Source organism: Pipistrellus hanaki, assembly GCF_964339955.1.
Source record: "Pipistrellus hanaki genome assembly, chromosome: 5".
Taxonomy (NCBI): domain Eukaryota; kingdom Metazoa; phylum Chordata; class Mammalia; order Chiroptera; family Vespertilionidae; genus Pipistrellus; species Pipistrellus hanaki.
Genome location: NC_140507.1, coordinates 2,714,114 through 2,741,028, shown reverse-complemented (window position 1 = coordinate 2,741,028; position 26,915 = coordinate 2,714,114). Strand labels below are relative to the sequence as shown.

General features: G+C 41.5%; 1 protein-coding gene across 2 annotated transcripts in view; it reads left to right on the top strand.

The window, feature by feature from the left end:
• The window catches only part of BAIAP2L1 (BAR/IMD domain containing adaptor protein 2 like 1), a 76,099-nt gene that overhangs the window by 11,194 nt on the left and 37,990 nt on the right, over positions 1-26,915 (top strand). For both annotated transcript variants that reach the window (XM_084886176.1, XM_084886177.1), the window contains exons 2-3: positions 14,883-14,958; positions 22,829-22,915. In XM_084886176.1, the coding sequence (XP_084742302.1) occupies positions 14,883-14,958; positions 22,829-22,915 (163 nt within the window). The remainder of the gene's footprint in view (positions 1-14,882; positions 14,959-22,828; positions 22,916-26,915) is intronic.

Sequence of the window (26,915 nt, the reverse complement as noted above, 5' to 3'; positions counted from 1 at the left end):
CTTTCCCCTCCACTGTGGCCTGCCCAGCATCATCCTTCCCCACCCTCTCTCCCAGAGTTCTTTGGACTTTAGTTCATCTTGTAATGGAAGTATGGAAAGAAAGAAGGGAAGTTATAATATATATGTGCAGGTTAAGTTCATGAGAAGTGTCTTAGGCAATTTGTAAGAAGTCTTTGGAAAGTTGGATGGTGAGAGAAGTAGATGAGAGGCAACACCAGAAAAGAATGTTGGAAATTTTGATTCCCCTGACTGGTATTTGAGACATATAAGTAATGAACTTGAACTATTAAAATTATTATTGCAGTTTTTAACAGACTGTAAGGGCTGTGATTATAACATAAAGCAGAATGAGCCATCTCCTGGGGTCTGATTAAGGGAAGTGTTCTAGAATTTCTGGATTACTCCAGATACTATCATTTGAAAGAACTAGTGAACTAAAAAAGAAGAAAAAAGAATGTCACTTGCTATATGAAATCAGCAATTTACTTTGATCTGGTAAAGTTCCTCTTACCTTATAAGTACTTTAGGGCGTTCTAAACAAACGGTGGAGCACAGGAGACGTTCTGTCCCGTAAATTCATTGCTCTGTTCCGGGCACACCTTTTTAAAGCAGCTGGGCAGGCAGGAATACTTAGCCAGACAGTCTGGTGTGCTCCATAGCCTTCAGCGTGTGTAGCCTTCGACAGCTATTTAAAACCCAGGAACTAAACAGTTACTGTGTCCTTAGCATAAGACACCTGTCTGTGATAAAGTTATATGTTTCTAAATTATATTCAAGTAACATTAAAGGTGTTTGCATGTCTTATTTTCGCTATGTCAATCCGGATCGCCTTGGGCTTTTTCATGCCTGTGTCCCTATTTGACTGCATTTTTCAAGGGCTGGAACCCTTTCCTCATTTATCCTTGTGTTCTCTCCAACCTGCATAGGGCTGGGCTCGGGCTCGCAAGTGTAGTATGTTGTTTCAAAGGCCCAAATGTGAGAGAAGGGTTTTACAGAGTTAGTGGAGTGAAATGTAAGTGCACATAATATCTAGTATTTGCTGTAATCTCATCCATTCATCTCTCCCTTTTCCCCCCTCGCTCCCTCTCTCACACACACAAAACACCCACACCGCACAGGAAAATACCAGAAAAGAGGCACATTTTCAGATTGTGATTGAAAGTTATATAGCAGTTGTCCTGGTCTGTAGCTAGCTATAGGAAGGGCTGTGCTTCCACTCCTTCAAATAAGAACATGTACCTCTACACACCAAGCAAAAATGGATACTTGTATGATCATAGTTGGAATTTTAAGAAGTGATTTTTACTTCGATCTTACTTCTCCCTCTTTCTGAAGTTCAAAGTCCAAAAATTGCTTGAATTCTGAGACGGGGTCCCCAAATCCCCTGGCCAATGAAAGCCAGTGTGGCCTGGACGTTGGTACAGTATCTGATAACCTCCTAATTGCCAAGGCTAGGAGCGCCTGCTTTCAGCCCCAAAAGCTTTCTTGGCACTTGCAAGATAAAACTACATGGCGTTAGAGAACATGCTGGACCCTGGACCCAGTGTGATTGTCTGCATTTAAACTACGAGGAAAAGTGGTTTCAAATGGTCCCACCCTCAGACAACTATAAAACTTTTGTCTAGAATGAAACATTCTAGTGTTAAACTATGTTCAGACCATTATTTTTTCTTCACGTTACTTTATCAGATGGTCATGAATTCAGATTGTCTATAATTTGGTTCTCCCTCCACATTTTAAAACAATTGAAAACCTATATTCTACACTAATTCACTGGGTGGGACAGCTCTGGGACTTAATTTTTCTAGATTCACTTGGTAATTTCATCGAAAAGGTTTGAACCATTATAAGACACACCCTTACTTTTCCCCACCAGCGTGCTGGTACCTTTTTGTTTTGCTTAATTATTCTTTTGCTTCAGAATAATTCTTGCTCCCTCAATGAAGAGGGAATAGGGAAAGCGGAGTTTGTCGCAGAAATCTTTTTCTTTAAACAATGAAATAAAAGGTCATGGAGCTGTGCTTTTAGTAAGGTATCTTGACAGGTAGCGACGCATGCCTTTCCGGACAATCACACTGGCTCTCATCACTTGGTTCTTAAGGAACTCAGGATCCAGAAGGTGCTTTCAGAATTCTCTGAGAATATTCTGGGAGAGGAGAAGCCCCAAGAGGTGGCCCTGAGTTTGCTGACCACTAGCCCAATGTCTTCTCAGGCTCGGGTCCCAGGCAATGGAAGGAGCCAGGTCACCCCGTGGGCTTCCTCTCAGCATGCCCTCTGCACTCTGAAGGACCACTTTGGCAGAAATCACTTTTTATAAACCCAAGCCTGGGTTATGGATAAAGGAAAGGAAGAATGACGGCAGAACAGTGTTTAAGGCGCAGTGGAAGTTTCATGGAGCATTATCTCTGGGGCTGAAGATTTCCTATGAAACTGCCTTAGAAGGACACAGTAATTACCTACTTTTTTATTTATTGCCTGGAGACACATTTGCCAAGCTCTTTCCCCAATGACAGCTGGAAAGCCAACTGCTTAATCCAGCAGAGATTTGTCTCAAAATAGCTGGGTTATCTTTTTCTACTAATGGGTCCAGTTGATTTTCACAGAAGGAGGGGACGTTGCTGCAGACAGCTACGTGGGCATAAATGCTCTGCAGGCCAGTAGCACTTTTCAGGCAGGTCCTGGGCCAGACAGGGTTCACAGAGGACACTGGGTGACCTGCATCTCAGTGTGTCTGGCTCTTCTGGGGGCAGGCTAATTAGAGGCAACCCGGGAATGAGCAAGCACACAGAATGCTCAGTGGCATTCCATAGCAGTAAGGATGTACAGCAGGGGTGGGGAACCTTTTTTCTGCCAAGGGCCATTGGATATTTTATAATGTCTTTTGGGGCCATACAAAATTATCAACTTAAAACTTAGTCTTCTATATTTGGTGAAACATTTCATTAATTCACCCCTAGTGCTTTGGTAGGGTCAAACCAAATGATTTCAGGGGCCTTACAGGGCCTGTGGGCCGGACATTCCCCAACCCTGATGTAGAGCCCAATCCTCAGCAGCCTGGAACATTCAACAGAGTCAAGGATCTTTGTTATTGCTGTGTGGTTTTTTCCCTTTTTTACATAAAAGAAATAGCTATATTGAGGTGTAATTTATAAACTAAAATTCATTGATTTTAAATATACAAGTCAGTCATTTTTAGTAAATTTGCAGAATTGCATAACCATCACCACCATCCAGTTTTATAACATTTCCTTCATCCCAAAAAGGTCCTTTGTGCCTGTTAGCTGCCATTTCTCATTCTCACCCCCAGGCACTCACTAATACATTTCTGGTCTCTATAGATTTGGCTTTTGTAGACATTTCATAAAATCGGAGCCATGCATGGTCTTTTGTGACTGGCTTCTTTCACTTAGCATAATGGAGTTCATCTGTGTTTAGTGTGTAGTACTGTTTTTTCATGGCTGAATAATATTTTCTTTTTAAAAAATATATTTTATTGATTTTTTACAGAGAGGAAGGGAGAGAGATAGAGAGTTAGAAACAACTATGAGAGAGAGTCATCAATCAGCTGCCTCCTGCACACCCCCTACTGGAGATGTGCCCGCAACCAAGGTACATGCCCTTGACCGGAATCGAACCTGGGACCCATCAGTCCGCAGGCTGACGCTCTATCCACTGAGCCAAACCGGTTTCGGCAATATTTTCTGTATGGATGTACCACATCTGTTCACCTTTTCACCAGTTGATAGACATTTGAATTATTTCCAACAAAGTATTTTTTAAGGGCCATATTACTGCCCAATGCCTAAATAATCTAAAAGTCAACTTGGAAAAACATAGAGTCAGGAAGCAAAATTCACAAGGAAAGCCTTAGCATTCTTTTATTTTTTAAGACCATTATGCCTTCATAGATAGAAGGCAGAAGCTTGCGGCTTTTGTGACCCTTGGTTGGAGCTGTTACTTTGAACTAAGGACATTGAAAGCAGTGTCCCCATTACCTCATCCCGATTTTCTAGGCTAATTGGCCCCCTGGGTCTCTGTGTCTGTAGCAATGTGTTCAGAGGAGAGGAATGAGCATCAGGTGGCCGGTTCATCTGTGAGCATGCATATTTAATTTCTTAGCGTACTGCTGCTGCTGGGCACTTTGGGGTCAGGTGGTCCAGGCACTGTTCTTGGTGCCGGAGGTGCTGTGGTCCTTGGCCTTGGTTTACATATGGTTCCTACTAAAGAGACAGAGTGGACAGCAACATCATGTGAGTAGTTTTTTTATAAAAAGAGAAGCAAGGAACCACTGGAGAGGGGGAGTCTGGAGCTGCTACCATCCGAGGGAGGAGGATGGAGGGAGGTCTTTGAGAGCTGAGACCCAGGTGGGTGGGGATCCAGAAGGAGAGTGAGTAAAAAAATCCCTGTAGGAATGGGTTTGGCCTGACAACAGCCCGGAAGCCATTGTGCCTGGAGCACAGTGATGGGCATGGAGGAGGGGTGGGCACAGCCCAAACCTGCTTGGTTGTAGGTAATATCCAGGCTTTTGGTGCCTCTTCCACCCTGTTGTTGCCATGACAAAAGTTTCTGGTAACATTAGTCTGTGATAGACTTGAGAGCTGAGGGTAACTTACACAGCCACGCGCTGCTTCGTGAAGAAACATGGTGAGCAAGGCATCACGAGGCAGTTCAGTCCCTGTGTGAACATCAGCCACACAGGCCTGCATGGCACAGCCTACTACACACCGAGGCAGAAAGGAATAGCCCACTGCTCCTAGCTACAAACCTGTGCTGCATGTTTTCTGTACTGAACACCATAGGCACTTGTAATGGCAAGCATTTGCATATCTAAACATAGAAAAGATAGAGTAAAACACAGTATGAAAGATAAGATAGATACACCAGTATAGGGCACCTGCCAGGAATGGAGCCTGCAGGACTGGGCATTCCTCCGGGCCAGTGGCCAGTGAGTGAGTGTGAAGGCTAGGACAGCACTGCACATGAGTGTAGGCTTTATAAAACTGTGCACTTAGGCTACACTAAATTTATAAAAATAGGGTTTTCAATAATGAACGTTAGCTTCATGTAACTTTTTACCTTATAAACTTTTTTTTATTTTTTTTATTACCTTATAAACTTTTAAATGTCTTTAATATTTTTACTCCCGTAACACCTCGCTTAAAACACAAACACATTGTACAGCTGCACAAAAACATTTTTTTCTTTTTATTCTGTAAGCCTTATTTTAATTTAAATTTTGTTTTAACTTTTTTGTTAAAAATCAAGGCACACACACAGTAGCCTAGCTCTACACAGGGTCAGGATCGCCATTGTTACTGTCCCCCACCTCTACGTCTACCCGCTAAGTGTGTACACTTTGGGGGGGACACCCTATATGTCCATGGGGACACCCTATATGTCCATTTGTTTCGTTTCTCACCACATTTGCTTATAAGCAGAAAATTTGTAACATCTCATTGAGAGAGAGAGAGAGAGAAAGAGAGAGAGAGAGAGTAAAAGAGAGCCATTGATTGGCTGCCTCCCACGTGTCCCCTACCAGGGATCAAGCCCACAACTCAGCCATGTGCCCTGACTGGGAATCAAACCGTGACCTCCTGGTTCACAGGTCACTCTCAACCAATGACCCACACTGGCTGGGCCCATGTTTGAAACTTTTTAAGGAGCTTGTTGAGGTCTGCAAAAGCTTCTGATAAACCATTCACTGTGAAATCTCTAGGGGTTCTTTTTTTTCTTCTGCAGTTTCTGCCATACCATAGAGAAGTTAAATAGGAATAAACTCAGGCCGGGGCCGGTTTGGCTCAATGGATAGAGCGTCGGCTTGGGGACTGAAGGGTCCCGGGTTCGATTCCAGTCAAGGGCATGTACCTTGGTTGCGGGCATATCCCCAGTAGGGGGTGTGCAAGAGGCAGCTGATTGATGACTCTCTTTCATCGATGTTTCTAACTCTCTATCTCTCCCCCTTCCTCTCTGTACATAATCAATAAAATATATTTAAAAAAAAAAAAAAAAAGGAATAAACTCAGTGTATACCAAGGTGTACAGGTCTCAGAGGCATAATGTTAAATAAAAAAGTAAGATATGAAAGTGAACCGTGTTATATGATACAATTTTTTATTAAATGCACAAAAATTATTAATCATAACTAAACACAGGTGTATATAAAAGTAGAAAACACTTTTTAGTAAGTTAGGAAGTTGACAACAGTCTTAATTAACAGTTTCCTCCAAGGAGGAAAAAAAATGAGATATGAGACTTGGATGAGGTGATTAAGCATCCTGTGGTTTTATAATGTAGTTCTGTAATGTAGTTCTGTAATGTTTTACTTTTAATTCCTTTTCTGCAAAGGAAATCAATATGACAGTGTTAATCGTTATTAATTCTTGTGAGGTAGTGGTGGAATCTTCTTTCTCCTTTTTTTTTAAAGGAAAGAAAAGGAGGTCAGAAATATTTGTTTGTCTGGGCAGAATTGGTCCACCATATTGGGATGCTATTAGATTCATTATATCCATAAAAAAAAAATCAGGAGTAAGATTATAAGAAAACTTCTAAAAACAAAATATTGTAGAGATTCTTATAATTCCTCACACTAAAAGGGTTCTATACCATAAAAGCATTTTCCTCTCACTCTTATTGCACAATTTGCTTCAAGGAACTTGTTTCAAGGCCAGGGGGGTGAGTGCAAAGGTTAGTAAGGAGGTTGTCCAGGCCTGACCCCTTCTTTTTTTTTTTTTTTAAATATATTTTTATTGATTTTTTACACAGAGGAAGAGAGAAGGATAGAGAGTTAGAAACATCGATGAGAGAGAATCATCGATCAGCTGCCTCTTGCACACCCCCTACTGGGGATATGCCCGCAACCAAGGTACATGCCCTTGACCGGAATCGAACCCAGGACCTTCCAGTCCGCAGGCCAATGCTCTATCCACTGAGCCAAACCGGTTTCGGCCTGACCCCTTCTTACTGCCTGTGGGACCTTTAGTAAGGTGTTTAAATTTACCATCCCAAAGATGTGTTGTCTCACCTGTAAAATGGGCGTGATAATAATCATGTTGTTCGGATCTAATGAGACAATCCATGTAAAATAGCAGGCATAGAGCCTGATGCAACATAGCAGCACTCCAAAAATGTCAAAGGTATCTCAGATGGAAAAAGAAATGTTCTCAACTGGATAAAGCAATACGTAATAACACTTTTGATTTCCTTTGTACTGCACACTCTCTCCAGGTTTTTGTATTCATGGCCTCTCTCCTCCTAACACGACACTTTGAGCCGGAGAGCCAGTATCATTTATTTGCCTGTTACAGGGTGGAAGTGAGGTACCTGGAGACATCTGTGGCAATGGGAATGTTCCTCCATTTGAAGAGTTGACTGATATTTGAAAGCCTCTGTCTTGCAATGTTAATTGCCACAACTGATTTGGTGTGCACTAAGAAAAGAGTGCTTGGAAGAGCACAGAGTAAGTGCTCTGTAAGTATTAATTATTACTCATTGACTCTTCACACACCTCACGAAGTGGAAATGATCCTTCTTTCCATTTTATAGAGGAGTAGGCTGAGGCTCCACAGGGTGGTGCTTTGCCCAAGGACTCCAGGCCAAGTTGTTTTTTTAATTATGTTTTAGAGAGAGAGGAAAGGATAAGGAGAGAGAGGGATGGGGAAGGGGGGAGAGAAAGAAACATCAGTGTGGAGAGAGAAACATAGATCAGCTGCCTCCTGCATGCCTCCTACTGGGGATTGAGCCTGCAACCCGGGCATGTGCCCTGATGGGGAATCAAACCAGTGACCTTTTGGTGCATGGGATGATGTTCAACCAACTGAGCCACACTGACCAGGACAGGCTAAAGTTTTTTTCAGGCTCCTTGCCATGGGGATGGCATGTTACAAATTATATCAAATTGATTTATAATCCTTGTTTCAAATTGGTTTATAGTGCACACTAACAGCTAGTAGCATAAATATACAATATAGACCAAAAGGGAACTTTGTTCACATTTAAGTGATGGGAAACATTTTTGTGTGTTTATATATTTGAGTCTGAGTTTTTCTGCCCTAGTTTAATACTACTTCAAACAAAAAGCATCTCAGTTCTAATTTTCCTTTTCTTGGCTTGTGCCCCCATTCAAGATGGTTATGAAAAACATAACTCTTCTGGCCATATGTTAGCCACAAACAGCTGCCTTTTTACCACATTTACTCACTGATATTTTCCCTAAAGGCAGGACATAATCAAGTATTGACAATGTTAATCCAGAACAGCAGCTTCCAAGAACATGAGGAAGGAGGAAGTGAAGTTTTCTACGAATGACGTCTATCTAGAAGTATTCTCAAATATTTAATCCTTATTAACAGATGTTCTTATCACATGACACTAAATTAGTTAAAGCATTTGCAACATTGCTAAGCTAATTTGTATGAGGTTGTATAGAACAAAATAGTCTGGAAAATTTCAAGGGTACATACACTACCTTGAATCAAGTTCTAAAACTACCATTTACTTGGAGATTCTTAAATCACTTTTAGAGCTTAGTCCAGGGTGAATAGTACCCACATTTTTTCAGCTGAGAAAAATAAAGCCCTCAAATATCAAGTAATTTGTCTTTAGTCGTGGGGAGAACTGGAAAAATAAACAGAAAGAGAAACCAATTCTTAAAAATTTTAAAGTCGTCTCAGTTTAACCATCTAGCTAGTCATGTAATTTATGCTTCATGGTCTGTAGTTCTAAGTTGGCAAAAGAAATCATTTTTCAAAACTTAAAGATCTAAAATGGTGCGGAAGTTAAAACCATCATAAGATTGTATAGTTCATTTTGAACTCATGATCTGTAACTGCGAGGAGTAGAGGAAATGCACGCAATAAATGGACCAGCGAGAAAGCCGGTGAAAAGTGCCTGGGGGCTCCAAGTGGCCTGTCCTCGGCATTCTCCGTGGCTGGCGGTGGGTCTCCACATCCCGGGGGACTGGTGCAGGAGAACTAGCCCTCTTCACAGGAGGCCCGGCCCGGTGGGCAGTGATAGTGCCAGTCATTTCAGATGGGTACCCATATTCTTCCCCGAATGGAAATGAAACTCATTCTGGTTGGAACTAGTTTGGCAAATTATTCTCCTTGCCAGGAAGTAACTGGTGGGATATGTACTAAGCTTTTGTTATTGACTACAACAAAATAGTGGTTCTTAGCTGGTTAATACCTTTTATAATTTATCTTTTTCATACTTGGTATCTTAAGCCTTTTATTCTTAGTTTAAATTAAAATGGTTATGTTTGTTTACTGGTGATACTTGATAAATTTTAAGCTCTGTACACAATTCTTAACAAGCCTTGACACAGCATGACCTTTGACCCAACTGCTGTCCTCCCCCCAAAATATGGGACGATCCAATTCACAAGGACACCCACTGCCGCTGTAAAACTTTATAGCTCGTGGGACACAAAGGAAGCACTGCCTTTTTGTTTCTGGGTTTAAAAATACACGTGCTTCAGTTAAAATAGCTAAATTTTAATGGCCAAGAGCCAGTGTAGAAATGGATTTTCCACTGTTCAAAGAGGCCAACATTTACAGGGGGAGATTTCTGTAGCTGAGCCTAAATAAAAAGAATTGAAGTATATGTTGAACTTTCCAGCTTAAAAACTCTCGTGTTTTCTGTGAAGTTGATTATACTCTCAAGTCTTAAACTTTTTTCCCCCTAGTAGCATCATTTGGATAGTGATTTATGCTTGATGCTAACTTTGGAAGTTCTAATTAATTCATTGTTTTTGACATTTTTTTTTAATATATATTTTATTGATTTTTCACAGAGAGGAAGGGAGAGAGATAGAGAGCTAGAAACGTTGATGACAGAGAAACATCGACCAGCTGCCTCTTGCACACCCCCTAATGGGGATGTGCCCGCAACCCAGGTACATGCCCTTAACCGGAATCGAACCCGGGACCTTTCAGCCCGCAGACCGACGCTCTACCGCTGAGCCAAACCGGTTTCGGCTGTTTTTGACATTTTAAGATAGGAGTTATATGTACACATTTTAAGAATTATATAAAGAAATCAAGTTACATTTCTCCCTTCTTTTGATACGCTGCACTAAGAATAGTCTTGAGAAAGAACAAAGGTCCGGGCCTCTTTTTTGTGACTTCTTGTTTGCCAGAGGACAGGCTTGGCTCTGTTTCAGCTTCCCTATACTCTTACCCTCCACACTCCGCCTCATAAGATTATTATAAGCATTTTAAGAGAGATCTTTGAAAAATTGTTTTATCTTTTCATTAGAAAGTAACCATTTTCTGCCAAAACCGGTTTGGCTCAGTGGTAGAGCATTGGTCTGCGGACTGAAAGGTCCCAGGTTCGATTCCGGTCAGGGGCATGTACATTGGTTGCAGGCACATCCCTGGTAGGGGGTGTGCAAGAGGCAGCTGGTCGGTGTCTCTCTCTCATCGACGTTTCTAGCTCTCTATCTCTCTCTCTTCCTCTCTGTAAAAAAATCAATAAAAATATATTTAAAAAATAAAAATAAAATAAAAATAAATTAATAAAAATAAATTTAAATAAAGAAAGTAACCATTTTCTAATGAAGTTATTCGATTTTTAAATTGTAAAGTGGTATGGCCACTCTTATAAAGTTAAACATACATCTACCATAAAACACAGCAATTGAATGCCCAAGTGTTTATCTGAAGAGATACTTGGCATTTACATTCACACAAAACCTGCATGTGATGGTCTGTGTCAGGTTTAGTTGAAATTGCCCAAAACTGGAAACCAACCCATATGATCAGTGGGTATAAGGATGAGCAAATTGTGATACTTCCATACTGTGGAATACTACTGGCCAAAAAAAAAAAAAAAAAAAAAAAAAAGAGTAAACTACTGATACACCCAACAAATTGGATGGTACTTCAGGGCTTTGTGCCAAGTGAGAAAGCCAGTCTCAAAAGGTCACATGATTCCATTTATATAACATTTTCACAATGACAAAACTGTAGTGATTGAGATCAGGGGTTAGGACTGGGGAAGGGTGCCGCAGTGAGGTGGGTAGCATGAGCTAGATCTTTGTGTTGATGTAACAGTTCTGTATTACTATTGTGGTGGTGATTTATACAAATCTGTACATGTGGTACAATTTCATAGAATCAGTTCACCCCTTCAAAAGAAAATGAGTGATATAAAAACTGGTCACGCCAAATAATGTCTACAGTTCAGTTTATCGTGTTGTGCCCATGTCCGTTTCCTGGTTTTGATAATGTGCTAGATAAGGTACTATGGTTATATAAGTTGTTTTGGGGGAAGCATACTTAAGAATTCCCTGTACAATTTTCACAACTTCTTGTGAATCTTAAGCTTTTTCAAAATAAAAAGCTTAAAAACAAACCAAGGGAATTGAGGAAAGAGAAGTAGCGGTTGTGGCTACAGGTCCCGTGTTCAAGTAGGTTTACCATCTTGCAGACAGACTGGTGAGGGAGTCAGCCCTGGCTGGGGCCCTCTGGCTGCTGGTTGTGAAAGAGGCTTAAGCAGCCCGCTGGCTTAATTAAACAGGAGTAGTGGACTTCCAGTGAAGCATGTGTTTTTCTACTCTTTTTTTTATTTTATGAGGATATGTTAAAATGAGAGCAAAAGAACTTTTAAAAAACACCTATAAATCCATAGTATAGCCCAGCTGGTGTGGTTCAGTGGTTGAGCACCGACCTATGAGACAGGAGGTCACGGTTCAATTCCTGGTCAGGGCACATGCCCAGGCTGCGGGCTCTATCCCCAATAAGGGGCGTGCAGGAGGCAGTAGCCAATCATTGATGTTTCTATCTCTCTCTCCCTCTCCCTTCTCTGAAATAAATAAATATATATTATTTTTTAAAAAATCTGTAGTGTAGCCGGAACCAGTTTGGCTTAATGGATAGAGCGTCGGCTTGGGGACTGAAGGGACCGGGGTTCGATTCCGGTCAAGGGCATGTACCTTGATTGCGGGCATATCCCCAGTGGGGGGTGTGCAAGAGGCAGCTGATCGATGACTCTCTCTCATCGATGTTTCTAACTCTGTATCTCTCTCCCTTCCTCTCTGTACAAAATCAATAAAATATATTTTTTTAAAAATCTGTAGTGTAGAGACCTGAAAAAGGAAATGTCAGTTGACAAAAACTAAAGAAATTTGTGTTGATAGAAAATGGGCAGAGGAGTAGTAACTGCCCTACAAGAACCTCAACAACCTGCAGGGGGAGTGTTGATGAGAGCTGAGCCATTCACTGGAGCACCCCAGCGCTGAGGAGCAGGCCCCGCAGAAGGGAGGGGACACTCGGATGCACAGGCATTCTACAAGCTGGTTAAACTTCAGGTTCCCTTCTCCACCCCAACCACCACTGCAAACAGTGGTGTCCTCTGCCTGCCAGACTGGAGAATAATCTCAAAATATAGTGACTTGGAAATACCCATCAAGGTGCAGGGAGCAAAACTCAGAGCAGAAAACCGGAATTCAGTAAAAATCAGCTCAGCAAACTGTGGGATTCCACCCACCCCCCACCCCCTTCCTGACTGGGAAGGCAGACCTCCTGGTGATGGCCCTTCCCCCACCCAAGGACAGGGAATTAGAAACATGTCTGGAATGACCCTGTGGCCAGTTTGTCTACAGTCGACCTGTCAGTCACCCCACAGGAAGCCTGCTGGTCCACAGCCGCCCTGCATGCATCCCACACTCAGAGCTTCCAGCCGGCGCATTAGGATTTACTCCCCAAGAACTGAGCAGGGGTCACCAGACAGCGGAGGACAGACACCCTCCAACACAAAAGACAGCTGGATGCCACTCAATGAGAAGAAATAAACAGGAAATAACATGGGGAACAGAAGGAAATACCCAAAACTACAGTTTATTGAAATAAGAGACAATATTGCCTCCATAAAACAAGAACAGGATGCTTTTAAAAAGGATAATAAAAAATAAATCTGAATTATAAAAAAAATAAATACATAAAGAGGAATAAAAAAAAAAAACTTGACAGAGCCCGAATTGAAAATATATTTTTTAAAAATTTAAAATCTAGTAGGAGAGTTGGAAGGGATGTGAAGTTGAGGATATCTGTCAGAACAAAAAGTGGAAAATCAGATTTAAAAAAAGGACAAATTCTTAGAGTATAACTCCAGGATGCTTTTCAGACCTGAAGGGTATAATTTCCTATATAGATTAGATAGGGCCTTTTGAGTGCTCAGTTAAATAAATGAAAAAGGTACTGAGAAAAACCATTATGAGTGTCAGGACACAGGGAGGGAGGGATAAGGCAAAGGCTTTCAGAAATAAGCGCCCCCTCTCTTTGCCCCTCCCCCGAAAGTTATATACTACTAGAAATGAAGAAGAAATGATAGCCAACTTCTCTATAGCAAAACTGGATATTAAAGATAGTGGAGCATTATCTTACAAGTTCTAGGGGGAAATCACTTTTGATCTATAATATTCTAGCTAGCAAAATATCTATCAGATGTCAAGATAAAGATAGTTTCAGACACATGGGTCCTCAAATTTACCTCTCACACATCCATTCTTAGGTCATTCTTGGAGAATAATCTTCAGAAAGTAGGAATAAATGAAGAAAGAGGAAGATTGTGATCCTGTTCGTGAGAGGTCTAACACGAAGGACCAGGAAGGACATGCAAGGGCACCAGCATAGCAGGGACACTGGCCAGCCTGGGCGAGAGGGCGGGGAGTCCTTGGAGGAAGTTCTGGGCTGGGGGTGGGGGAGTGGGTGAAGGGAAGATTAGCTGACAACTTTGCGCATTTGAAAAATACTATTAATAGGCTTCTGCTAGATCCTCCGGAGCATGGGGACAAATTTAAGGTAGATACACAGAAAATTAAGCATGGGAGTGGGGAGGTGAGACAACTGCTAATCCCACAAGAAATAAAAAGTCCATTCCAGGAAAGGACTTCTGAAATGTAATCCTTGGTACATTTTTTGCTTTGTAGTGACCAATATTTACAAAGTAACAAAAACCCTGACTATTGACTTAACAGGAAATTGCCATTGAACTATGTAGGATGGATTGGGGGAAGGAGAGCCACGTCCTCATCTACTCTAGCAGAGAGCCTATAGTTGTGGCCCAAATTTGAGAAATCAAGACTATTACTCAAAACTACAGCAGTAAATACCAGAATAACAGCTCTTGGGAGTAAGTAAGGTCAGGCAGGGGTGGGGACAGGTGAGGCAGGTGTGGTTTTTCATAAACCTTTATCACTGTTTGATAAAATAAAAGTTGTGTTCTCCTAGCCCTGGCCAGGTAACTCAGTTGGTTAGAGTGTTCCAGTACACCAAGGTTGTGGGTTTGATCTCCAGTCAGGGCACATACAAGAAGCAGCCAATGAAAGCATAAATAAGTGAAGCAACAAATCGATGTCTCTCTCTCTCAAATCAATCAATAAATAAAATGTTTAAATATTTAGAAATATGAGTTATGTTCCAGCCGGTGTGGTTCAGTGGTTGAACATTGACCCATGAACCAAGAGGTTTCCGGTTCAATTCCTGATCATGGCACATGCCCAGGCTGTGGCTCAGTCCTCAGTGGGGGTGTGTGCAAGAGGCAGCCAAGCAATGTCTCTCTTTCATCAATGTTTCTATCCCTCTCCCTTCCTTTTTCTTTCAAAATCAATAAACATTAAAAAATAAATTAAAAAAATTATGTGCTCTCTCTTCTAACCATAATGGAGAACCTTTATATCCGAAATAGCATGTGTAAGTATCAGCGCCCTGTTCATCAGTGCCCTTCACTGTCTTTTCAAGTCAACATTCCCGACTGGTAGACCCCTGTCGCTGGACAGTCCACATATATAGGTGTCCCAGGCTCTGTGTGATAACAGCATCTAAAGATGACAGGGCCTGCTGTTCACTTATTTTACTAATTTGTTTGTTCTTTTTGTTTTCCAGAATGTTATGGAACAGTTTAATCCGCGGCTACGAAATTTAATAAACCTAGGAAAAAATTATGAAAAAGCTGTTAATGGTAAGTCTGTCTATTTTCTAAATTTATAAATATAGAGCACATATAAAAGCCATTCAGGCCTGGCCAGCATGGCTCAGTGGTTGAGCATAGACCTATGAAACAGGAGGTCACAGTTCGATTCCTGGTCAGGGAACATGCCTGGGAGGTGGGCTTGATCCCCAGAGTGTGGAGTGCAGGAGGCAGCCAATCAATGATTCTCTCTCATCATTGATGTTTCTCTCTCTCCCTCTCCCTTCCTCTCTGAAATAAATAAATTTTTTTAAAAGCCATTCAGTAAATATTTTACTTAATTATTTTTAGATATTAAATTTTGATATTAAATTTTAAAAATATCTTTATTGGTAGAAATTATTTACAAATAATTTAATCAATAAAACTTTGCAATAATAGGATATTAGTATATTTGAAATGAGTACATTGAATAATAATCTACTATGAGCTATGTATTTCTTTTATTTTTTCTTGTTAATCCTCACCAAAGACATTTTTTCCATTGATTTCCTTCCTTCCTTCCTTTTTTCCTTCCTTCCTTCCTTCCTTCCTTCCTTCCTTCCTTCCTTCCTTCCTGAGAGAGAGAGAGAGAGAGAGAGAGAGTGGAAGGGAGGGAGAAGGGTAGAGAGAGAGAGAAACTTCAATGTGAGAAAGACACATGATTGGTTACCTCTTGCATGAGCCCCATCTGGGGCTGGGGATCCAACCTGCAACCCACCTTTGACCAGAAATCAAACCCACAACCCTCGGTGTTCTGGCCATGCTCTGACCACTTAGTCACACTGGCCAGAGCTGTTATGTAGTTTAATAATTAAATCATACTTTTTCACATGGTTCAGTCTTTGTCAATGCCAAAAACATGTTTTCTACTTTTTAAACCAAATTATTTATGATCTAATAACATTTAAAATGTATACTTAAAATATTGATGTTAGTATCCTGCAGCAAAGGAATTATTCTCCTTTTATTTATATAGAAGAATGTCTTGCCTTTGGGTATATTCCTTTTGATGATTGTGAGAAGTTAAACGTTTAGCCTAAATAGAAAAACATCTAAATTAAAAATTGAACTTAGATTCTCAATTTATGATGAGTGCTTTCTTCAAAATGAACGTGAGCACTCTCTCTGAGAACCAGTTTGTTAGTTTGAAGAGATTTCATTTGAGGAAACTGGCATGCATCTACACATGCATTTTCCTGCTAAAAGGTGAATGTTGCCAGTGATCGATCACCTTAAAACCTGGAGGTGCTAACAAACACCAAATTCTAACCTGGTCCGAACAGTTTTCCCTTGGGAGCAATCATCACCCCCAAAAGACTCAGACCCCGGGTTCACCCTCTAGCATTAAGACCTCCAAGAAGCATAAATAGAACACTCCGTTTCTAATTTCTAGATTTAAAAGACTTCAGATATAGCTCTTATTTTTCTCTTTCACCATGCCCCACCTTTGGGTGCTTCCTGCTGGTATTTTGAAAATAAACCTGTGGCCTCACATACTTTCTACATGAACATGCCCCAGGTAATGGGGCGTGCTGACTAGACTTTTGGTGATGGGCGCCCCGTTGCTGTAGTCGCTGGAGAAGTAGGCTGCTTATTTACTTCTGCATCTCTGTGCTGTTTGCCAGATGTTCCCAGTGTCAGGAAGTTCACAGGCCTGGGACTTGTTCCCTCGCCTCCAGCAGCATGGGTGACTCTAGTGACTTCTGCGGGTGCCCCTCCCTCCTTCACAGAGCAGGGCCTTGCACAGCTGGCTCTCCTTTGGTGACTACAAAGTCACAAGGCTGCAAAGTCATTGCTGGAGGGGCCCTGTGAAGGGGATCACCAGGACCTGCAGTGATTTTCCTTCCAGCATTTGCTGCCTCAGATAGTTTTACAAGGTGACTCAGTGAATAACCTGCAGCTTAGCCTCCTGCTAAAGAGGCTTCTCCCCAAAAGGCTCATCACTTTAACACCTGCTGGGGACTATTCCACACTCCCGAAGGTGCTTCCAGAATTTATTCAGGCCATCTGGGCTTTGCTGAAGTCCTTGAGATATTTAGATAAATTTGTAAAGTCTTCGGTAAGAATTTTTACTGTATTGAAGAGGCCAAAAATGCAGTCAGCAGGTCAGTTATAACTCGGGATAACATGCACAGCTCAGGACAAGCACAGGATGAGCAGGCAGGAGGCCTGTGGGAGCGGAGTTAGCAGATAGATGTTAGATTTTAGATTTTAGTAGGCGGATGGCTGCCTAGAGCACTTTAGGCAGAAAAGACAGTATCCAAGCCAGACCTGGGGTCCACACTGGCCTGGGTAAGACAATAGTTTATTATTTCTCATGGTCCTATAAAGGCAGGGCAATTCTCTGGGCCCCTCACTCCTGCAGCTACAGTCACCTGGATTAGTCTGTGCGCTCACTCCCTCATGCAAGAGTGCAGGCTCCTGTGGGAGTTACACCAGCTGGTCCCCCATTGGCCAAAGCAAGCCACTCCTCAGTGTGTAGAGGACTACACAGGCTGGGAATTCTGGGAGGTGTAATTTTTTAAAAAATACGTTTTATTGATTTTTACAGAGAGGAATAGAGAGTTAGAAACATCGATGAGAGAGAAACATTGATCAGCTGCGTCCTGCACTCCCCCCCGCTGGGGATGTGCCCCAAACCAAGGCACATGCCCTTGACCAGAATCGAACCTGGGACCTTTCAGTCCATAGGCCAACTTTCTATCCACTGAGCCAAACCGGTTTTGGTGAGATGTGGTTTTTTTTTAAGGCCATTACTAAAAAATCTATGATGAAATCTGGACTGTGGGCTTAACTCTTGAGCAGTGGAAGGACCATAAATTAGGTTTTTGAGCAAAACTGTAACCTAATGAAATCATATTTTAAGGAAAAATCATCTGGTAGAAGTATGTAGATTAGATTGATGAAATAGTTGGCCAACCACTAAAATAGCACTAATATGAGAGTGAAGCCAGTATCATGGCAGAGTAAGAAGACTCCATTATTTCTCCCTTTCAATTTACAAGTCAGACAACTATAACTCCACAAAGAATCCCCCATTCAGCACACAGAAAGAGCCACATATTGGGACATCTCCAGGTGGGTATTCTGGAGGCATGACAGGAGGAAGGATAGGGACGGTAGCCTCAGACAGAGTTCGATACCCTCCGCTGCTTAGGCTAGTGTGGTAGCGAGGAGAGGAGCTGAGCTGCAGTTTAAGAAGGACAGAAGCAGTTTTCCTCCCTGAAAAGGCATCTCCTTTCCCTGTTCCCTGTTCTTCATCATAGCAGACCCAGGTAGAGGTGTCTGGGAAGGGGGGGGTCAACAGCCCTAACTGGACCGGTGGAGCAGAACTGCTAGATCACAGACTTGCCTCCTCTCCCCCACACACCCTGGTGAAGCCCAGTAATGCAAAAAACACAGCAGAAAAAGGAAATAGCTCTGAGAGTTCACAAAACCATTCCCCTATCACAGTGGAGGTGCTTCATAAACAAGGTGAGCTGGTCACAGAGAGGACACCCACAGTCCCAGAGGTGCAACAGTGCAAGAGAAAACATAAACTTGCAATGTAGCACCACCTACTGGGAAACAAAGAAAGCACCCTACCTATCAACTGGCTGAATTGTTGAGAGAAAACAATATCTAAAGAGAGCATTACGTCAAAGAAATAGTCCGCAAAGAAATGTCTCCAGTCCACTCCCCTTCATGAAGTAGTATGAATCCTTGCATACTGCTTGGTGGGCAGAGAAATAGTCCATCAAGCACCACGAACAACCAAGGTAATGAAGCATAGAAAGAAAATGAAAAGTGAAATCAAATCAAAGTCATAGGAGACAGTGATGTAAATAACAGAATTCAAGATTGCAGTTATGGGTCTAGCTGGTTTGGATCCATGGATAGAGCATCAGCCTGTGGACTGAAGAGTCCCAAGTTCAATTATAGTCAAAGGCATGTACCTTGGTTGCATACTCAATTCCTGCCCCTGATCAGGGCATGTGCAGGAGGCAACCAATCGATGTGTCTCTCACATTAATGTTTCTCTCTCTGTTTCTCCCCCTCCCTTCTACTCTCTCTAAAAATCAATGGAAAAATTTCCTTGGGTGAGGATTAACAAAAAAAAAACAAACAAAAAGCAAAACAAAACAAAAAAAGATTCTACGATTGTAGTTATAAAGAAACCCAAGGATATACAAGAAAATTCAGAAAGGTAGTTTACTGAACTCAGGAATAAAGTTAATGAACAAAAGGAGTACTTGACCAAAGAGATTGAAATCATGAAAGAGAACCATACAGAAATTCTGGAGCTGAATAAATGAAATGAAGAATATATTAGAGAGCATTAGAAATAGAGCAGTCCAGATGGAAGAGAGATTTAGCAAACTCAAAGGTAGAAACCTAAAAGTGACCCAGGAGAAAAAAGAGAGAACTAAGAGTTTAAGAAAAGGAAAGAACTCTAGGAAAACTATCTGACTTCACTGGACAGAGCAACCCAAGGATAATAGGTGTATCACAAGGAGGAGAGAGGGAGAAGAGAACAGTCTGCTCAAGTTGCAAGATTAAAATCAATATCAGAAATCTGTTGTATTATATTTCTATATACTCACAACAGAATATGAGAAAGAGAAATAAAGAAGACAATCTCATTTACAACTGCAATAGAAGGATAAAATACCTAGGAATAAACTTAACAGAAAAGGTGAAGGACCTGTACAATACATTGTTAAAAGAAATTGAAGAAGACACAAAGAAATGGAAAGATGATCCGTGTTCATTGGTTAAAGGATTAACATTGTTAAAGTGGCCACATTACCTAGTCCAACTACAGACTTAATGCAATCCCCAACAAAATCCCAATAGCATTTTTTGCAGAAATAGAACAAAAAATACTCAGATTACTCTAGCCGGCTTTGGCTCAGCAGATAGTGTTCGGACTGCAGACTGAAAGGTCCTGGGTTCATTCCGGTCAAGGGTAATTGCCCAGCTTTCGGTAGGAACTGTGCAGGGGGCAGCCAATCAATGATTATCTCTTATCATTGATCTTTCTATCTCTCTCCTTCTCCCTTTCTTTCTGAAATCACTAAAAATATATTTAAAACAACTCATGAATAGCCAAAGCAATTCTGAGAAAAAAGAACAAAGCTGGAGGCATCCAACCTCCCTAACTTCAAACTATACTACAAAGCTAAAATGATCAAAACACTCTAGTATTGGGGGAAAAAACAAACAAACAAACAAAAAACACAGACTCACAGACCAATGGAACAGACTTGAGAGCCCAGAAATAAACCCAGGCATATATGAGCAATTAATTTTCAACCAAAGAGCCCAAAACATATCATGGAAAAAAGGAAAGTTTCTTCAATAAATGGAAAAACTGGAAGGCCACATGCAAACGAATGAAATTATGCTGTTATATGACACTATATTAAAATTTTTTAACTAATAGTAAAGGACCTGAGACCATAAAATACGTAGAAGAAAACTTAGGCACTAAATTTATGGAACTTGGTCTCAGAGGGTTTTTTTTTTTTTTCCATGTGTGTGTGAACATGACTCCAAAGACAAGGGAAGTACAATAAAACTATTAATGAGTGGAATTACATCAAACTAAAAAGCTGCTGCACAGCAAAAGAAACAGTCAACAAAACTAGAAGGCAGCCAGCTGTTTGGGAGATCTTTTCAAACAATATCCAAAATAGATAAAGAACTCCTGCAATTCAACAACAATGAAAAATAATTTAAAAGTGGGCAGAGGATCTGAATAGACACTTTTCCAAGGAAGACAACAGATACAGGAAGAGACACTCAACATTACTAGTTATAAGAGAAATGAAATTAAAATACAATACAATGAGATACCATCTCATATCTTTTAGAATGGTGATTATCAATAAAATAAGAAACAAGTGTTGGAGAGGACATGGAGAAAAGGGAAGGGAACCTTTGTATACTGCTGGTGGGGATATAACTTGGTGCAGCTACTATGGAAAATAGAGGTTCCACCATAAATTAAGAATAGAACTACCATATGAACCAGCAACCCCTCTTCTAGGTATCTATTCCCCAAAATTTGAAAACACTTATTTGTCAAGTTGTGTGTACCTCTATATTTATTGTAGCATTATTCATAATAGCTAAGACATGGAATCAATCTAAGTATCTTTTAAAGATGATTGAATAAAGAAGTTGTGGTACATATATACAGTGAAATACTACTCAGCCATAAAAAAGTGAAATATTGCCTCTTGCAAAAACATGGATGGGTCTTGAGAATATTATGCTAAGTGAAATAAGTCAGATGGAAAAGGGGAAGAACCATATGATGTTACTCATATGGAATGTAAACAAAAACAATAAACAAACTCGAAGATACAACAGAATGGTGGTTACAAGAGGGAAGTAGGATAAGGGAGGCCAGTCACTTCAGGTGGTGAGCACAAAGTATTAAAAGTTGTAGACCTGCAATTTATACAATGCTATTAATCAATATTAACCCCTAAAGTTTAAATACATAAAATAGAACTAATAGCCAAAACCGGTTTGGCTCAGCGGTGGAGCATCGGTCTGCAGACTGAAAGGTCCCAGGTTCGATTCCGGTCAGGGGTATGTACGTTGGTTGCGGGCACATCCCTGGTGGGGGATGTGCAAGAGGCAGCTGGTCGGTGTTTCTCTCTCATCGACGTTTCTAGCTCTCTATCTCTCTCCCTCGCTCTCTATCAATAAAATATGTTAAAAAAATTTTTTTTAAAAAAATAGAACTAATATTCTTCACCCTTAAAACAATAAGGGTGTAGAAAACCTCTTAATGTGTTCACAGAGGAAACCAAAATTATGAAAATATTTTATTCCTTATTCTGGGTAAACTATATAATTTTTAAAGTTAATTCAACTTTATCATAAAATCAAGGATGTTTTACTAGAATAAGAAGGATAGTTTTAAGCATAAATGAACAGATGATGAAAATTTTCATTTCCATGTGTGGTTCAGATCAAAATTTTTGTGTTAAGTGTTGTATAATCCTGTATACCATTCTCCCACAAATTTGCGTTTCAGCTTATCAGTAGCTTGCCATTTAAAATCTTCGTGCTAAAATACTGTGTATATTAACTTGACAGTTTGCTGGCTATGAGCTTGTTTTTAGGTGGAGTCATCCCTTTTTCAGTTCTGAGGCCAAAGAATCAAAAACACCTTTAATGCAGAGCTGAGGAAGTGAAGTACCTTAGTTGGCATTGTGTGCACGCCCTCTGCCTTGCCATTGACCTTGGGAAGGAAGCAGAATGTCTCCAGTCCACTCCCCTTCATGAAACAGGGCGATAACATCACCAGCGCGTGTGTTAATGTTGTCGGCTAGAACAGCTCAAGCAATAACTTGGAAAGTCTACACAAATGGGACTTATTATTCTTCCTTATGATTCTACTTTAAGGTCATCCTCAGTCTTATGAAATAGCTGCATGGTATACCATTATGTTTTCTAAACTCGTATACATAAATAGTAAAGCTGCAACTTTTTTAAATTTATCTTTATTGTTGAAAGTATTACAGATGTCCCCTCCCCCCTCCCCCCAGTGCTCTCCAGCCCTCCTCCTCGCCCCAAGCCTGTCTGTCCGTGGGTCATGCATATATGCACATAATGTTTATGTTCCTAGAACTGGCATCGGGAGGAGGCAGGCCTCCTCTAGACTTCAGTGCCTGCGTGGGATGTTCCCTGGGGCTGCTTGTAGTGCCTGCAAGGATGTTCCCATGGTGCTGTCAGTGGTGGGGCCTCTGCCCGGCACAGCTATCGGCACACACTGCCTTCCCAGAGCCAAAGGGATGCGAGATGCTTGGGAGAAAACCTCTGTGTCTCTTCCTCCTTTTCTGTCTAAATGATGATTTTGTGTGTCACCTTCCCTGTCTAGCTATGATCCTGGCGGGGAAAGCCTACTTCGATGGAGTGGCCAAGATTGGTGAGATTGCCACCGGGTCCCCTGTGTCGACAGAGCTGGGTGAGCTGATCGTCATTATATGTAAACCTGGCTTGAGCAGCGGTTTCGGGGCCCTTCATCCTGCGAGTGCTGATCAGAACGCATGAATGGTGAAATCCGGGACTAGAAAGGAGAGCTAGCCCAGCACCCAGTGCGGCCTCTTCTGGGATGACCAAGTTCACTGTGGTGTGTCGAAGGTGGAGGCTTAGTTAGAGGGCAGGCCACAGCCGGGGCCCTGCCTCCCTGCTCCTTGGGAATTGGGCTTCTGCCCCTGAGGCTTGGGCTCAGCCCTGCCCCCAAAGCCCAAAGCCCAGGGAGCTTTGACCTACATTCTCCACTGCAGGAGCTGGGCGGGTTCTGGTCTGGGGTGGGAGGGTTTCCTGTGACTCACCTAGCAGAGAGTCAGCCCTTTGCGTTCTGGTCTTGGCTCTCGCTGCTTCCACAGTTGCTCTCAGTTGTGATTTTTCCGGTCTTGCTGGTATGAATTGGTCTCCTGTGCACACGCGGAGGGCAGCCACACCCTCCGTGGTGCCAGCTGCCAAGGGAATCTATCTGGGTTTCTATTTACAGAGCCAGTTCTTCCAGGGCCATCTCCTAAGGGGGGAAAGGTCCTTTTTTTCTTTTGTCACTAGCCCCACACATAACCATCAGTTTTAAAACTTGTCAAATACGTTTTATTTTGAAAGGGTAAACTTTTTGGCTTCATGCTCTAATTTGGAAGGTTGAGAAAGCCAGAGGGAACGATTGGTCAAGTGTGTGCCTGATGAAAGAAAAGGGGGTCTGTCTCCCGTTAAAGGTGGGAAGGGAAGCAGAGAGCATACACTTTAAAGTTCACGTAACTCACACCATTTCTACGTCAGGTGTCTCCAGGGTCTGCAGCATTGCTTGGAAAACACCATAAAAGTGGAGGGACAAATCTGCGGTGTGGGGACAGGGTTGCTGGCTGTGAAGTTGGTTTGGTTGCACATTAACATCCTCTGACTTAAAAGTTAGGTTCTGTACTTGTAGCATTTATTATCTTCGAACCTGGAGATGAAGCCTACGCCTGGAGGGATGCTGGGTGAATAAGTCAGCTCTGTATTTAGCAGAATCAGTTACACACAGAACATTTTCAAAGCCCTCCCTGACGTGGGTTCTGTTGGCTCTGTAGGTTCTGGCGAGGTCTTGAGCAGGGTCAGTGTAATCCACTATACACTGGGACCGGGAGGGATGCCTGCAGTGTTTATAGGATTCTAAAATAGAAGACTAAAGGAAAAAGAAACATCCTATATGGGGGAAAACATGCATGACCCTCACATTAAAACTCAGGATGCTCTGACTCACTGTCGCTCAGTTTGCCGATTTTGTTTTATGGTCTGGCCACTGTTTAAATAAGACTTCTGTTCCACACCTTGTTTTATTCGGCTGTGAGTTCATAATGTTGAATCAGCTATTTCCACAGCAACCGTGTTGTTATGAACACGGGCTTACATAAAACTCCATTCCAGTAAGGAAAGTATGTTACATTGGTGGAGTTTCATGTGGATATGTGTTTTATTCAGAGGGGATGGAAGTAACTTTTGTTGTTATTTTTGTTTTAAGTTGTCCTTCTGCTTATATTTATCTCATGTGGTTATTAATTTCCTATTCATTTATATCAACTCCATGGTAAAGTTTTTTCCTAGTAAGAGTTGCTTTTGGAGGCCTAATATTTTTTATTTGCTTAGTTTATTTTGTTGTTAGTTTAGACTAAACTACTACCCTATATCTGTTAGAATTCCCTGTATGGAAGTGTAGTGGACAATTCATAGGAAAAAGAGAAAGACCTCAGTTAGATTGTATTTTTCTCACTTTTTTTTTTAATATATTTTATTGATTTTTTACAGAGAGGAAGGGAGAGGGATAGAGAGCTAGAAACGTCGATGAGAGAGAAACATCGACCAGCTGCCTCCTGCACACCCCCTACCGGGGATGTGCCCGCAACCAATGCACATGCCCTTGACCGGAATCGAACTTGGGACCTTTTCAGTCCTCAGACCGACGCTCTACCACTGAGCCAAACCGGCTTCGGCTGTATTTTTCTCACTTTTCAAGAAGATTTTATTGATATCCTTTTCCCCAAAGAAAAAGCAGTTCCTTATCACCTGCTATCTAAGCGCTTGGGTTTAGCAGGCATGAGCATGATGATCCTAGCAACCACAGCCCTGTAAGAAGCTCGAGAGCTTAGCCATCTTGCCTTGTTAGGAGCAATGAGCAAACAACAAAAGCCAGAAACCAGAGGTCTGTAGTCAGGATTTGGCAGGTAAAATATTTTAATCCCCTGTGTTTAATTGATATGTAACAAGTCATGTGACTTGGGTTCTCAGGTTACATGTGCCTGCGGTCACATAAGTCAAAGAACTGGACTCATTTAAAAGAGGAAGTTGAGCCCTAGCCTGTTTGGCTCAGCGGATAGAGTGTTAGCCCTCGGACTGAAGGATCCCATGTTCGATTCTGGTCAAGGGGCACATACCTCAGTTACAGGCTCGATCCCTGGCCCAGGCAAGGCTCATATAGGAGGCAACCAAATCTATCTCCCCTCCCACCCCCCACCCCCACTCTCTCTAAAAATTAATGGAAAAATATCCTCGGGTGAGGATTAACAAAAAATAAAATAATAATTAAAAAAGGAATAATTAATTCCTTTTTTAATTATTATTTTACGCATGCAAAACTTCCAGTTTTGTCTCTAGATCAAACAACACTTATTTTTAAAAACTTAGAAAATATTGCAAAGGTAGAGAGGAAAAACACATGGTCAGTGGGAAAATGTTTTGGCAAAATATTTAAAAGAAACTTTGAACCTGTTTTAGCATCTTTAAAGCATACAAAAACAAAACTTGTTCTCATTTATTTCTCAAGGAATAACAGGCGACTTTCTTTGGGGAGTTGGGGAGTTTGCTTTGAGGTCCTTGGAGCTCACCATTACATAAATTTAGACTGTTATTTTGTTCCTGTTTAGCCAGCTATTACATTATTTTGAATTTGAATCGCTTATTAAATTGTTTAGACCAGTTTCTTAAATTGGGCACAAAACAGAAGATTTTTGTCCCCTCCCCACCAGCGAACATAAAAAAAAAAAAAAAAAAAAATCATAGGTTTTCTTTTTTTTTTTTTTTTTTTTTTTTTTTTTTAATATATTTTATTGATTTTGTTCAGAGAGGAAGGGGGGGGGAGAGAGAGCCAGAAACGTCCATGAGAGAGAGTCATCGACCAGCTGCCTCTTGCACACCCCCCACTGGGGATATGCCCGCAACCAAGGTACATGCCCTTGACCGGAATCGAATCCGGGTCCTTTCGGTCCCCAAGCCGACGCTCTATCCATTGAGCCAAACCGGTTTCGGCTTCTTTTGTTATTACTGATAGAATGTTTATAGGTATTGCAGTTTCAAAATACATATTTATTATAGTTTTGCCTTGTTGATACTCAAAATTCAACTTGATGATCTTAGATCTTAAAAATAAGAGCAGGGAAAAATCTGAAATATTTTATTATTTTTTTAAAATATATTTTATTGATTTTTTACAGGGCGGTAGAGAGAGGGATAGAGAGTTAGAAATATAGATGAGAGAGAAACATCGATCAGCTGCCTCCTACACACCCCCTACTGGAGATGTGCCCGCAACCAAAGTACATGCCCTTGACCGGAATCGAACCTGGGACCCTTCAGTCTGCAGGCTGACGCTCTATCCACTGAGCCAAACTGGTTTTGGCTAAATCTGAAATATTTTAAAAGAAGTATTATGAATTCACAAAAAAATATTAATATATTCCTAAGGTTTAGATACAGGAATGGCCGGTTAATCAGATGCAGGCAGTCTGCCAGCGGTGTGGCCTAGCGCGTCCACTTAATTGTGTGTATGTCCAAAGACGTGCTTTATGTAAGGCAGTGAGGCCCCTGACCAGTGTGGCTCAGCAGGTAAAGGCCATGTTAAAGAGCCATCACCATAAGGTCTGAAACTGACCCGGTGTGTAAGTCTGCATTTTGTGTTTCCTTAAGAC